Source organism: Peromyscus maniculatus, chromosome 20, assembly GCF_049852395.1.
Source record: "Peromyscus maniculatus bairdii isolate BWxNUB_F1_BW_parent chromosome 20, HU_Pman_BW_mat_3.1, whole genome shotgun sequence".
In the NCBI taxonomy this organism is placed as follows: domain Eukaryota; kingdom Metazoa; phylum Chordata; class Mammalia; order Rodentia; family Cricetidae; genus Peromyscus; species Peromyscus maniculatus.
The window spans coordinates 49,887,489-49,903,345 of NC_134871.1; the positions used below are offsets into that span (position 1 = coordinate 49,887,489).

General features: G+C 46.3%; 1 protein-coding gene across 3 annotated transcripts in view; it reads right to left on the reverse strand.

The window, feature by feature from the left end:
• The window catches only part of Enthd1 (ENTH domain containing 1), a 116,721-nt gene that overhangs the window by 84,255 nt on the left and 16,609 nt on the right, over window positions 1-15,857 (reverse strand). For all 3 annotated transcript variants that reach the window (XM_015997790.3, XM_076556393.1, XM_015997791.3), the window contains one exon: window positions 2,869-3,111. In XM_015997790.3, the coding sequence (XP_015853276.3) occupies window positions 2,869-3,111 (243 nt within the window). The remainder of the gene's footprint in view (window positions 1-2,868; window positions 3,112-15,857) is intronic.

Here is a 15,857-nt window from a genome sequence, read left to right on the forward strand (position 1 = left end):
GGGCTCCAGCAGCTTCAGCATCTGAACATGCACTTCAAACAGTACTTCCCACAGCCTCCCTCCTGGAGCCCCGCTGTTGTGAAGCCGACTCGAGAGCACAGTTTATCTCACGATGTTACTTCCATGATGGGCAGAAACATGGGATTTGCCCACCCTGCCTAGTACAGTGCCTGGAAGACAGCAGGCCATTCTTGATGTATGTGTGCTACTAAATAAATTGTAATAAAGCTCCGGGACTTTTTTCCCTTTGAGGCCAGGTCCAGTTGAGTGGCACAGGCTAGCCTCAAACTCTCAATTCTCCTGATTGGGCTCCTGAGTACTAGGGTCTCAGCTGTGGGCCACTGTGCCTTGGGTTCATCACAGGAAAAAAAAAATCAAGTCATTCAGAGCTCTTCCTAGTGACAGAGATGTGTCATAACATTGGAAGATGCTACTTGGTTTTAAAAACAACTTACTCTATGACTACAAAGTAACAAACAAATTTCTTGTGTGCCTCAAAAACATGGCTCAGAGATGAGTTACTTTTGCAATGACTCAGGGACTCACTTTGTTAGCTGACTGTCACTCAGGCTGTTTCTGGTACAGGGCAGGAGCATGTGACCTTACTGCTCCTTCACCGGGCCAGCGGCTTCTGCACTGCAGCTAGGTCTCTATTTAAATCCCCCTCCAAAATGCTGTCCCACCCCACATCTACCCCCAAATAAAGTCATCCTGTCACTCTGCCCCTGACTGCTTTCCCTTTCGGTAAGGATGAATTACCATCTGACATGTTTGTTAGTCTGCATATGTGGCCCTAGGCTGGCCTCTGTCACATAAGCTCCATGGTGAAGGGAACTTTGACTCCCACACCGCTGCTGCTCCAAAGTTCTTCTGGCCATTCACATTTCAAGGAATAAAGCTCGAGAAGAGAGCGAGTCACGAAGTGGCAGGAAGGGCCTGGGAGACGGCTGCACTGGTACAAGGCCGGCCATGCAAGCCTGAGGACCCATGTAATACCTACGACCGGCAACAACCACCTCTGTCCCACAGAGCTGGATGGGGGGCCAAAGGCCAACAGCCCGGAGCTGGACTCAGTAGTCAGCACCCAGATACTAAGTATGAAGAGTCCCAGAAGCCCTGTGCTGCAGCACAGTCTGTAACCCCAGTTCTGTGTGGGGTGGAGACAAGTTGACCCCTGGAGCTCCCTGGTCACCCACCCTACTTGAATCCAAGAGTTCTAGGCTCAGTGAGCTACCCTGTCTCAAAAAAAAAAAAAAAAGACAACAAGGTGGGGCTTGATTGAGGAAGATACTGGCATTCACCTCTGGCTCCACATTCACATGTACTCCCAACATGCACACACCTACATGAACATGTACATACACTACACTACACTACACTACACACACACACACACACACACACACACACACACACGCACACACCACAGAAGAGCAAGAAAGAGGACGGAACACAACACAGGAAAAGGGTGAAGAAACTCTAAAGAGTCACAGCTGGGCACTGTGCTCTTCACGCCCGCTGTGGAGGACTTCGTGTCCGCTGTGGAGGGCTTTTCTTCCAAAATAAATGGGTCCCCTGACAAAGATGCTCCACCATTTCTAGAAGAATTTGGTGTCTGCTGTTATAATTACAAAGAACCCCCTTCTAACGCCTTTCTTCACCTTGGCCCACAGGTACAAACTGAGCGGCCCTTTAAGAACGCTTGACAAAGACGGGGAAGGATGATTTAGGATTGGTTTGTGTTGATACTATTGCTGATATTTTGAAGTTTCTGCCCTTCACTGACAACTAGAATTCACTGCTCATACTGAAGTCCTACAGCTCTTTTGGGTCTTGGTGGGTTTGGGCTGCTACCTCCACCACAGGCTAGGTGACTCAAAAACAACAAAAATCGTTTCAAACAGCCCTGGAAGATGGGAAGTCTGCAGTCAGGGTGTCTGCAAGGTCAGGCCCTAAGAAGCCACCTCTTCCCACAGCAGCAGGAGGGTGAGAGAGAGTTCTTTAGGGTCTCAGGGCTCAAATCCTGTCTAGGGGTTCTACCCTGGGACCTAACCATCTCTCAGGGGCCCTGTCTCCAGCTGTCATCACACTGGGGATGACATTTCCACACGGGGTGAGCACAAGCCTTCGGTCCATTGCCATAGACAGAGCTGCCGAGACTAGGAAGTGATCTCTGAAACTCCCGGATGTACTTTCAGCCCTGAATTTAGCTGCTTTTGAGAACCAACTAAGTCAGATTTCATCCATGTTCTTCTTTCCCTAACCGCCCCTCTTTATGCACAGCTCATCAGTGGGTGCTGGAGAAGCTATAGCAAGATGACATTCTTTGATGCGTCAACAAGATTAATCAGAAAGATCATTCTATTTCCCTGTTAGCATTATATCTCCTCCCACCCTCGTTTTTAGAGTTCAGTAATACAGAGTTCAAGTTTTAAGCAAAGGAAAGCCTTACAAATAATCATGCTAGAGTATTTAAATTATGTTAGAATCTTCGAACACATTTCAAGAAATATACCCATGTACCCAGGCCCCTACTCTCAAAAAGTAAACCTCCTTCATATTTCAGTTATGAAAAAATATTTAAAAAATATTAAACTGAATAAAGATGCCAACTAGGATAGCCACTAGGCTAACAGTTTTAGCTGAAAGCCATTTTATGTGAATGCAGAAGCAACACATTCCGAAAACATCCATACAGTTGTCTACTGAATATCCCCCTTCATCTCTGGTCCCTGCAGTCTGAAGTCTAATTGTGAGGTAGTCCTGCTGATGTGGTGTTGGTAATTTGGTGTGTGCCTGGTGTTTTATGTTTCTAGCTGTTCTCAACGGACACCTAGCATGTTTTAGGCTACTGCTTACAGTACATACTTTTATTACGTAGACTCGCAATTGTCAGGAGTGAATGCTTCTTCTCGGAGGTAAGGCTTTCTGGGATGAGGACAGAAGCACACGCTGCGGGTGAGTTCCCTGCAGCAGGCAATCTGTTGGGAAATGTCATGGAGTAGGAGATCCGCTGTCTTGTCCAACTCGCCACTTCCCTCTCTTTAAAAAGCAGCTGCTCATCCATCAGCAGAGTTATGATTTGCTTAGACCTCTCCCGGATATAGCGACCTGAAAAACAGCCAAGAATTTGATTTAAAACGGATTAACACTATAATTAATTTTACCCTAAATAAAATTAAGGCAAAGTTGAAATGTAGCGAAGTGGGAAGACAAGCAGAAGACTGTTGATGAACACATTCCTCTCTGTGTCCACTAAGCAAACAAATCGTCAGCACATGATGAAATTGCATCTTCTCTGGCATTACACTTTTCATTTTAAATGCATTATTGGATTTTTCTTTGGAAAGCCATCCATACTCTGCAATAAATCCACTAACACAGGCACACAGCAAAGGTTTGAGCATGAGGTCAGGGAGCTTGCTCAGTGGGTAAAATATTTGCTGTGGGAGCATGAGACTCTGAGTTCAGATCCCTAGAACACACATAAAGTCCAGGAGTGGCAGTGTGTGCCTGGAACCCCAGTGCTGGGGGACCTAGAAAGGAGGACCTGGAGACTCACTGATCACTGATCACAGTCTAACCAAGCTGGCAGGCTCCAGGTTCAGTGAGACATGCTGTCTCACAAAAGTAAGGTGGAGAGTGACTGAGGAAGACACTCTGTCAGCAACCTCTGGCCTCCACAGCACCTACGCAGATGAGCAAGTGTGTGCACAAAGGTTAGTTTCCCCACTTTTGTCTCTTCGCCATTTCCTCCTTTCAAATTTCTTCTGTGTCTGCTTCAAACTCTGTTCTAAACACCCTTAATTTCTGGTGGACACCCACAGGCCCTAACTGAAAAGGCCCACTGTGTGCTAAACCTACTCAGTGTCATGGAAGGCAGAAGTTGCTGGAACTTTAGCTCTTGGGGATGATATCAGGCACTGTCTTTCTCTGGGAACAGGGGCACAGTTTAGCTTTGGAGATGAGGAACTCCTGTCTTCCCATTCTCAACTTCAGGAGCTCGCCTCCTCTCCTTTCTCCTCCACCAGAACCTCACCCTGCAGCCCTGGGCCTCCTGCCAACAACACACAACTCTAGGCAGCTGTTGCTTCTTCCAGGAACTCTGCATGGCTGGATCCCAGACTCATCTGGTCTCTCCTCAGAGCAGCTTTCCTCCTGCTGCCCTCTGAAGAAGCCCCGCCCATCATCCTGTGTCTCATCCTGCTCGGCTTCTTGGTGTGGCATCTGCCACTGCCTCCTATCACCGACCGGTGTGTTCCCTTGTTTGCTTCCTCACCTAGAATATAGACCCCGTGAGAGAAGTCTCGCTGCAGACACCGATGGCACACACCATATATTCAATAAATATTTACTGAGGGAATGAATCAAGAAAGAAACATCATCAAAAAGTTTCCAATGTTCTCCTTGCTATGGTGTAAATGAAGCAGATTGCTGGAAGATGCTGGGAGCCAATTTACAACTTAGCTGCCTGAGAAAGTTGCTTGGCTTAAAATAGCCTCCTGCAATACCCTCAATTAGAAACTAGAAATTATGGGCTCGATTTGGAACATTGTACTTGGAGTCTGTGGGGATTGGTGGGATGTGGGGGCAGCCAACTGGCTCCACGTGGCAAGCAGGCAGAGTAGGCAGCAAGCTAGCTGCACTGGTGGAGGCTTCCTCCGCAGAGCATCGGACTCCCCCAGGGGAGCAGAAGGAGCTTCAGGAGGGCCAGGCCACTGCATCTTGGCCAAAATAAGGAAGAAATCACCCGGAAATGGGCATCTCACTTAACTCTGCCCACTTCCCCAGGCTCTCGTTCTTCCGCCCTCTGGACCAGCCTGGCCACTCTAAAGCAGCACAATGAAAAGTGAGGAAAGCCAGGAAGAGCCCTAGCTCTGTTGCAAGGAGGAGAAAAACAAACAACAGCCATGGCAGGGCAGCATCCATTCACTTTTAAGCAGTATGTTTCCAAAAAGACACAAAGGCAGACACAGCCCCAAACCAGAGCAGTCCAGGGAGACAAACTCAGGCAGCGACAGCGTCATGTCCGAAACAAGAAAGGAATGGGGCAGATGGAAACATGGGCTTTTTGGACCAAGATTCACTCCATGCTCTGCAGTCTGAGGTCTCCTTCTTCTTCCTCTGAACTGAAAGAGTCCATGAGAATGACTGACTGATGTGGTTTGAAGAAGTCACATGTGTTGTCATGACACAGGGTGGGGGCTACAGTATGCAACCCCCACTGGAAAAGCACAGCACAGGGCTGGGGAGATTGCTCAGTGGTTAGAAACACCACATGTTCCTGCAGAGGACCTGGGTTCAGTTCCCAGCGTCCACATGGCAGCTCAAACCATGACTGACTCTAGTTCCAGGGGATCCAGCACCCTCCCACTGGCCTCTGAGAGCACCAGGCCTGCACATGGCACACATACATACATGCAGGCAAAACACACACACATAAAGATGATAAATATTTTTTGAAAAGAGAAGGACAACATGTGACAAAAATATTAATGAATAAAGACATAAAGATAATAAAGACCTCGAATGAGGGCAGGATCGATATGGCAGAAAGAGGATCGAGCAGAGGGTCACCTTGGGGCATCCTCTCAAACACAAGGTAAAAGACTGGGAGACGAGATCACTAGGGCAGCTATGAAGAGACCAGAGTCAACACATTGCTTCTGCAGCCATTATCTTCTCTCAAACAGCTCAGGAAGTGTTCTGAGCACCGAGGACACAAGCAGGAAAAAGAGACAAGTGCACATGCGCACTCGGGTTCTTTCGGGTGAAACACCCAGGAAGGACTAAGAGGGTGATTTCAAGCCGAAGTAAGTTTTCTAAAGAAAGTATGAAAGGGTGACATGCTAGACACGAATGTGGGGTGCAGTCATTGCAAGTCTTAGTGAGGAGGTTACCCTGGCCTCAGACTTGGCCATGCCCTCCTTCCAGCCATGCCAAGAGCACCTTACGAGTTCTGCCACAGTCTGGAGTTGCCCATTTGATAGGTGTCCTTCCATCGGACTCCAACAGCCACAAAGGCCAGAACTACACTTGCCTCTCCCCAAACACTTAAGAAGTGTGTGGGATGGATGAGCATGGCAAGGAAACTTTTCCCTACCCAATCCACTCTTCTTCCTGTATTTCTTTTGTAGTGCATTGTACTAAATGAGGAATATAAACATTTAATGCCTCCCCATGCAATAATCAGGTCTACCAACCAAATCCTCTAAATCTATCCTTCCTCTCCCTTAGTTCAGATGGTTTGTTGCTTATGGTAGCTTAAATTATTTACCTATTCATCTTCCTCCTAATCTACCTTCTAACAGGCCCCAAGGAGACGGACAGGAAGAAAATGAGAAGCATCTCAACTTCAGTATATGACCAGGTTATTTCTGTATAAAAACAAAATCCCCTTCAGTCAGGGCCTGGGAGGGTTACTCAAGTGGAGCACCTGCTTAGCATCCTCAAGGTCCTGACTTCTGTCCACAGCACTACAAAAACAGACAGACAAAACAAAACCGCATCCATGGTGTTAGCACAGTGAGGCCATGCTTCAAAGCACTGCCCTGCTCTGCTCCAAACAGCCGGCAGCAACAGGCACTGCCAGCCAAAGGAAAAAAAAAACCAAAACTCCACAGAGAAATACAAATGAGAAAGCCACATGTGCGGCTGAAGCCACAGGGCTGCTGGGCTCTTGATCTGGCAGCTAGGACTTCAGCAACTGAGGAGTCAGAGATCTAGCCCTGCTCTCCCTCGGATAGGAGGCCCGTGTTAACTAACAGACGGTGAGTGAGGGACAGCACTCACTGCTCTCTGGGACACGTCCACTCAGGTCTATGTATGTGGACCTGGCAACAGGGCCACATCCATAGTCTAACACACGGAACTGAGTAAGTTACCTCCTGGCTCAAGCCTGGGACTGCAACACCTTAGTTTTAACTGCAGGGCTCAAATTCCAAGTCACTCTGATAAGGTCTGTACTGGAGGCCATAAGGGCACAGAGTCCATGAAATGAGCAGCTAACATGAAGGCCACGTGAGCATGCACAGCTGTAGGAAGAACCTCCTACTCAACGAGCCTGAAGCCATCACTCTAAACCACATTAGACAGTCAATAAGGCAGATGAAATGTGTCCATACGATCTTCTACAGAATCAATATCCTATAGGATTTTAAATTTTTCCTTAAAAGATTTTTAAATAAATCATTGAGAAATTAACACAGGGCAGGGAAGATGATCAGTATGTAAAAGTGTTTCTTGCCCAAGCCTGACACCTGAGTTGGATCCCTGGAACCCACATAAAAAGCGAGCTTTGGGGGCTCACATCTGTAACCCAGCACTCTTACAGTGAGCTGGGAGGGAGGGTCAGGAGGATCAACTAGAAGCTCATGGTCCAGCTAGCACAGCATCACAGGATGATGGAAACCAGAGAGACCCTGCCTCCAACAAGGTGAGGAGGAGGAACTGAATCCAGAAAGTTGTCTGACCTCCACATACATACATACATGCACGCACGCGCGCGCGCGCACACACACACACACTTAAAAATGCAAGACTCACATACATAAATAAGAACATGGAGTTATGAAACAAAACAAAAATGAGCATAAATGAGAACAGATGGATCTGATGGAATCAAACAAGCATCCCAGCGTGGAACTACAGTGAAAATTGAGATTAAAATAAAAACAAAAACACCCTCAACATCTTAGACTCAAACAGCTGAAGAAAGACTTGTTGGAGGTAAACAGCACCAATGTATTAAAAGTACAACAGAGAGGCCACAAGAAAAAGAGTAATTAAAAGTCAGAAAGGACAGATAGCGAGACCCCAATATTCATCCAGAAGCTTCAAAGAAGAGAGTTTAAAAAGCAGTGTTCAGAAAGACAAGAGCTGAGAATCACAGATGAGTCACAATCTGCAGATCTGGCCAAGAATCCCGGGCTGGGGAATCCAGAGCCCAGGGGAGAACCTACCACTATTATTTGACTAAACTGACAAAAGTTTCCAAACGCCTTCTACATTTATTAATCTATGCCCATAGACTAGTGCCCGTTCTCAGAGCTCATCAGAAGCTTCTCATGCAGAGGTGCCCTGATCCGGTGCAGAGAACAAGTGGCTTTGGAGGCTCCACCATAAGGGGGACATCTGTCTCACACCCTCTCCTCCCAAGGGCCGTCACAGAAGAGGAGACCAGGAGAACAAAACCATACCTTCTCGACACAACAGGTGGACTCGTGAACTCACAATAGTTGTGATTGCCTGACCAAGACCTGTGCAAGATCAAGCCACTCGATACCCCGGCATGGAGGCGGGAAGAAAGCATGAGTCCTCCCCCCACCAAGGAGCTGTGGACAGCTAATGGCCTCTGGGGGAGGAAAGTCAGCTTTTTTTTTTTTTTTTGGTTTTTCGAGACAGGGTTTCTCTGTGTAGCTTTGCACCTTTCCTGGAACTCACTCTGTAGCCCAGGCTGGCCTCGAACTCACAGAGATCCGCCTGGCTCTGCCTCCCGAGTGGCTGGGATTAAAGGCGTGCGCCACCACCGCCTGGCTAAGAGAGTCAGCTTTTTTTAAGGGTGTGGTCCCTTGTAGGCAGACATTCTGGTGCAAGACCCAACACCTAGCACAATCTGGAATTAGCGGGCCACTAAAGGAAAAAAAAAAGGAGCTGAAGTTGGGAAGGGAGTGACTGGAGGGTTCTGGGAGGAGTTTTTCAGTTTTGTTTGTTTCCCTTTTTTCCCCAAGACAGGGTTTCTCTGTGTAGCCCTGGCTGTCCTGAATCTTGCTCTACAGACCAAGCTGGCCTCAAACTCACAAAGATCCGCCTGCCTCTGCCTCCCAAGTGCTGGGATTAAAGGTGTGCGCCAGCACCGCCTAGCATCTGGGAGGAGTTAAGGGAAGGAGAAAAGGGTAAATACGATAAAAATACATTGTACATATGTATGAAGTACTCAAAAATAATATTACATTAAAAATTGTCTTCTTCCAGGCATACTTGTATATATCTGTAATCCCAGCACACAGGAAGCTGAGGCAGGAGAACCATGAGTTCAAGGCCAGCCAGGGCGACACAGGAGACTGTCACAATGAATCTGAAGGTGGACACTTGAGAAAGCTCGGTGGGTAAAGGAGCATGCTGCCAGCCTAGTGACCTAAGTTCTAGCCTCAGGATCCACATGGTGGAATTATAAAAATTACAAATTGATTATATGTATTTGGTGTGTGTATGTGCATGCCCCAAGGCCATGGTGTGAGTGTGGAGGACAGAGGACACCTTGTAGGAGTCAATTCGCTCCTCCCACCATGTGGGATCTGGGCTTGAACCCAGGTGATCAGGCTTGGCGGCGAGGGCTGTTACCCACTGAGCCATCCCACCACCACCACCCAAAAAATTTAATTAAAAAAATCCAAAGGCTCAGTGGTAGGGCCTGCAGCAAGCAAGAGGCCTTGTGTGTGTGTGTGTGTGTGTGTGTGTGTGTGTGAGAGAGAGAGAGAGAGAGAGAGAGAGAGAGAGAGAGAGAGAGAGAGAGAGAGAGAGAGAGAGAGAGAGAAGAAATGTAACCATCACTTGATTTTTAGTGAAGTCAATAGCAGGCCTATCTCCTTTAGCTGTAGGTAGGTGCTGCAGTGTTGAATTAAGCCAAGGCATTGATGTCCTATATCTGGGAAACATTCTCCTTATTAAGAAAACTATGAATTATGGGGCTGGAAAGATGGCTCAGTAGTTAGGAGCATTTACTCTTCCAGAGCACCAGGTTCCAGTCCCAGCAGCCACATGGCAGCTCACAACTCTCTGTAACTGCAGTTCAAGAGGATCGCATGCCTTCTTCTGGCCTCTGCAGACACTGTATGCACACAGTGCACAGATATACATGCAGGCAAAACATGCATACACATAAAATAAATATTTTCTTAAAAAGGAAAAAATTAGTGCGAAAGAGTTGTCTAAATAACATCTTTCGTGGTTAAGCCTACGTCAGTGGCATGAGATCCCTTGGATTGTTAAAAAACAAACCATACCAATCACTTTGGCTATAGTTTCCCGTCAGGTGTCCATGTAGATGACCAAAATTAACCTTTTTGTTCTCTTGTCAAGGCCACTTGAGAATCTGGTCCTTGGGGTCAGTTGGCTTGGGAAGAGCCTCAGGCTCCTCTAGTTTCTTTCACAGTAGTTCAGCCTTTCGAGAGTAAGTCAAGGCCTTGCTGGACTGTGGCTTTGTTTGGAAACATGGACAAAGTTATTCCTCTACATTGACCCTCCTCTTTACAGAGTGGACACTGGTTAGTCTACTCAGTGGAGTCACCATACTTGGGATAAAGATTATCTTAGAAGCTGACAGTCCAGTCGCTTCTAGAGTTGAGGCCTTGGATTCGGCTGTGGGGTGAGAGCTGGGGTACCTTCTGCTCCCCGACTCATCAACCCCTTCTGTTTGAGTTCTAAGAAACACCTAACTCCAATGACATGTTCACATTTCAGAGCTGATCTTCTGGGGTCCAGTGGATGGATACTGAAAAATCAAATATGATTTGTGTACTATTTTTCTATAGGGTTGAGAAGTGCTCTCCACAAGTAGGGAATTGGAATAATGTCTCTGGACAACATATCCAGATAATTCTGTAAGGGGATAATGGAGCATTGTGAATCAGACAACACTAAGAAAAATGAGGCATTTGAGCTAGCTCAGTATTATCATCCACCATCAAAACCGTGTTTCTGGGTACCACAATGGGAGTCTGTACCCTTTAGAACATCTGTCTTCTTGCCGAGGAAGTACCAAGGCAGTTGTCTCTTCTCTAAATGAGACTGGGGAATTATAGGTGACAGATTACAGTTCTATTAGTATTGTGTTATAAAGATAGTTGATGAGGAAAGGAAACTAGGAGGGAAAGTGGGCCAAGCCCTGAACTGGCTGAGACCCTTCGTTTACCTGGTGGAAATGTAACCAAGCAGAGCTGAAGACTCACCCTCCAGGGGCTTCTTCGTCTTCACTGCCTTGGCTGTGAGGGAGACTTACAGGCAGAGTCAGATGTGGTCCGGCTAGCTCCTCCTTGAAGGGGGTTCTGGGGAGGAGTTACCTAGGATGGTTCTTGGAGAAGGAAGCAATGAAGGTGAGGAATTGGACTCATAAAGAGGGCTTTGTTTAGGGCTGAAGGTTCCAAACAGCTCCTCCTTGATCAAATCATGGAGTTACATGTCCATGTGTCCTTGTGTATCCTATTTATCCTCCCTCATGTGCCCAGCTCATCAGGAAGGAATCGGGGCCTGGGAAACTGGAGCAATGCCCTTCCAAGTCCTGTAGTACCTCGGCTCAAGGTCTTCCTGTAGCACTAGGCTGCTAAGCCAGCCTCCCTACCTCTCCAGTAGCCCTGGCCTTGGGCCTCCCAGAGCAGTGGGAGAACAGTGTCAGCAGTATGTTCGAGCCTGCCAACAGAGTGCAGGGAAGATAAAGTGAAGACACAGAAGGTTGCAGAGTCTCTTGGTTCTCTCTTAGCCTTGCACCCTTTCATTTTAATGTCGGCCTTCCAAGAGTACCTGGTTTTTGTTTTGTTTTTGAGACAGGGTTTCATATAGCCCAGACAGACTTGAAACTTGCTATGTAGCTGAGGCTAGCTTTGAACTCCTGATCCTTCTGCTTCCACATCTCAAAACCTTAGCTTTACAGTGTGCTCTTTATACCAAGTATATGGCTCATGACTATCATCCCTGTACTCTCCACCTCATTTTTGGAGATAAGGTCTTTTACTGAACTTAGAGCTCACTGATTAGACTAGACTGGCCGGCCGCTGAGTCCCAGGAATTACCCTCCTGTCTCCGCTTCAGCGCTGGGCTTACAGGCATATGCCACCAGGCCTGGCTTTCCATGTGGTACAGGAATTGACTCGGGTCGTCATGCTTACACAGCAAACACCTCCTCAAAACTATCGGACACTTTTACTAGGACACATACACACGTCTGTTTACTTAACGTGGGAGAACAACTTGACTTGATACATCTCAGCTGTTTAATCTCTAAATCCCAAGAATCTGTCTACGGCATCAATTGGCCAGGTAGGCATAGGTGCAACAGTTTTATTAGCATTTCTTTTTGTGTACTGGGATCAAATCCAGGGCCTCACACAGGCGGGCAATACTCTTCTACCACTGAGCCATATCCCCAGCCTAGATGCACTTACCAAAGTCCCATGCTCCTGCCTTGATTTTTAAAGTCCTCTCTTTGATATTAGAACATCTGAATGTTGACTGCCTGCCACTTAGCTCTTTGTTTTTTATACAATGCTGTTTAACACTAGATCATGCCTCACTATGTATGAATAAGTTTTCATAAAATTTGCAACTGCTAATTGAACTAGATAAATCTAAATTAAGTGAATCCCTAAATATTCTTGACAGAATCTGAGAGGAAAGAATTAAGCAAATTTACAGAAAAAAATCTCCAAACAAAAAATGGTCTCGGTCACTGGCACTAATGATCGGCAAACTTTAAAAGAAGTCACAGGCACCATTACCTCCCTCCGCCCCTTTGCTGCAGGTAATTTATGGCCTGAGTGTTCCCTGGGGACCAGTGTGCTGCCTAGGCCTCTTCAGTCTGCAGTGCAGATGTGGTGGGCTCATTAAGAAGTAGGCCAAGTGGAGGACTTACGGTAACATGGGAACATGCTCTTGCCAGGAACCCAGCAGTCTGCGGCTTCCTGCTTGGAGAGGGATTCCCCTCCCAGTCTTGTGACTCCAGCTCCCATCAAGTCTTCTCTAGGGTGTTGGTACCTTGCTTCCAAATCTCTAGAACTGTGAGCTAACAGGCCTCTTTTCTTGATAAAATTAGCTGCCTTTGGTATTTCATTGTAATAATAAAAATGGGATTATTCCCTCCATCTTCCTTTTATTCTTTTTTCATACCGTTATTTACAATGGTAATTTGAAATTACTATAAATAATGAAACAATTTTAAAAGATAACTTCCCCTGCCCACCCATACAGTCCCTTCTTTGGGCCTGTAGTAAGGAGTATGACAGACATGGGGTCAGGGGCTGGGGCGGACAGAGGAGAACTGCATCCCTACCAGGACCACAGGCAAGGCCATCCTAGTGAACACCGCGTTGTCTCAGTAAGAGCACATGTCCCAGGAAATGCCAATAATAAAAGACTCAGTCCTACCAGTATCAATCAGACTGATGGCTCTTCATGTGACCGACTCTCAAACACGTCTCTAATCCTAACTACCGCTCTCGGAGCTCATTATGAAGTCCACTTTACAAAAGAGGACAGCGCGGTTGAAGGTGATGAAGACTCTGCCCAAAGTCAAAGCGTCGGTGAGTCAGAGAGCGGAGGGAGGTGGGCTCTGTAAAAATGACAAGCGCGCACCTCCGTCTCTTTGACTGACCTTGGCTTGTGATCCAGCGCTATCTTATTTGATGAGAATCCAGAGTGAGTAACTCTGTTGACACAGCACTGGCAACATTCGCCTGCTTGCTCTCTCGTTTCTGTTTGCTCTCTCTGTCATTGCTGGGCACAGTAAATACGGAGTACAGTGGGAAGACTAAATAGGTGGGTGAAGGTCACATTTAACACTAAATGAATTCAAGTCTTGCTTCTTGCTCTCACAATTACCAGTCCAACTGTATTTGTTGAAAGGAAACAAAAGGCTAAAACGTGACACTGTGTTAAGTAAAGGTACTTTGTTTAAATGCACAGTGATATAACTTAAAGCCACAGGCTCCTGATGACCTGAAACCTATAATGTGTTTGTTAAAGGGAATTACTTGTTCATGGAAATGGCTGTTAGAGGAATCTCCTAACTTACCTGTGCTATGAGTGTACTCAGGGGGCCTGTGTCCACTGGCCCACCACCAGAGCACACCTACACCCGCATTTCCTAGTCTGCAAGCACACGTCAGGTGTGTGCGGATGAAAGTCTTGACTAGTGCTGTCTGACAGAGCAGGGGAAAGAAAGCATCGAGTCTGGTCCACTCTGAAGCCAGGTAGTTTCCCCCACAGTGCTCAGCTGCTGCATCAAACTGGCTGGAGGCCAGGCAGGAGCCACCAGCTTTCAGAAACGCCAAGTCTAGACTCCGCTGTACTAGGAGCGATACTCCCGAATTGCAGTTCTTTGATTTTATAGCCTTGACTTGGCTAATCACATCTAAAGTAAATACTCCTGCATCTAAAAGACATTTTTCTTGCCTTTTCGGTAGTGAGCCTAGGCTTTAACAGCCAAGCCATCTTTCTGCTGTGTATGGTGGCACACTCCTTTAATCCCAGCACTCAGGAGGCAGAGGTGGGGAGAATCTCTGTGAGTTCAAGGCCAGCTGCATGTTCATAGTGAGTTCCAGAGCAGCCAGGGCTATGTGGAGAGACCCTGTCTTAAAAGAAAAAAAGGTGGCCAGGCAGTGATGGTGCAAACCTTAATCCCAGCGCTCAGGAGACAGAGGCAGGTAGATCTTTGTGAGTTTGAGGCCAGCCTGGTCTACAAGGCCAGTTCCAGGACAACCAGGGATACACAGAGAAACCCTATCTCAAAACAAACAAACAAAAACAACAACAAAAAGAAAGAAAGAAAAGAAAAGAAAGGTATTTTTCTTTCTCTCCTTGAACTTTTTGTAAACAGCTCAGGTCTTCTGAGTGACTTACAGTTGCTGGGAAAGGCTGCAACCTTAGCTATACCGTCCCTCTCTGTCTAAACCTTCAAGGGATCAAATACCTGGTGTTTTCTTTCCTTCTATGCGATTCTGAACCCAACCCCCCCACACACACACAAGATATTTTAGTCATTTATAGCCTATGTGAATATAAATAAATGCATTACGCTTCTAGAATATTTGCTTCTACATTTTAATGTACAGCTGTGATCCAAGGCTTAAAAGGCTTAGTTTGTTTAAAATCTGGTGGGCAAGTCAGCAATTGGTGTGGCCTCATCACTCTGTTAGAAGACAGGATAGAGAAGCAGAAGTACCCTGCACATAAACCAGCCATGAATATGGATATGAGCTGCCTCATTTCCTGAGTAAGAGGCTGAGGATGGGCCTGGAAAGTCAATATGGCAACCTTACTGAAGGATGCTACCTCCGGGAAAATGGTCTGACATAACTTTCTAATGACACTGAAAATTTATTCTTTTAAAATGTATCCCCTTTTGGAAAAAATGCCTTTCATTTAAATATGTGGATATACCCACAAAATGGCCTATGTAAATAAAAGCAACTGCAATTTCACAATTTCCTTAATCCAGAATAAAAAGGCACTTATCAACCTATAATGAACACATTTCCTAAACTCTAGTTTTATAAGAATACCATATTTGTATAAGCATATGTTTGATAGCATGAAAGTTTCACATTTCATTCAGCATTTTCCAAACAATGTTAATTAAGCTCATTCTAGAAGTTTCAATAACACTTTGTAAGGTCTTTTATAGGCTCAGTTATGAGAGGATGATTAGTACATTAACAGAAGATGACTAAATGGCATCGGGACATGTGAGTTCTCATTGTGTTCAGTTTAATTAATGTGCAGCCTTACCTAAGTAGCTTACATCCCACTAGCTCTAGTTTATTGTCTCCGAAAGAGATACTATTCTCAGCAGCCCCCTTCCCCACAGGGAGATGTTCTAAGGTGTCCAGTAGGTGCCTCAAGATATGGGTCGTCCCAACACTACAGCCCCTATGCTTTTCCTGCATTAAATACGCATCGTGGTGATGTTTAGTTACAAATCAGGCACAGGAAATCTAGCTCTTTCTGATGGAGAAAGGATGGGGTTAGAACTAGTTTTTTAAACATACCAGAGCATTCTATGTTTCTTAACAAGCTCTGTCCTCAGAGAAATGTGTTAACTAGAGCTAATCTGATGGGATATGCTGAGTCTCACCACCAATCAGGGA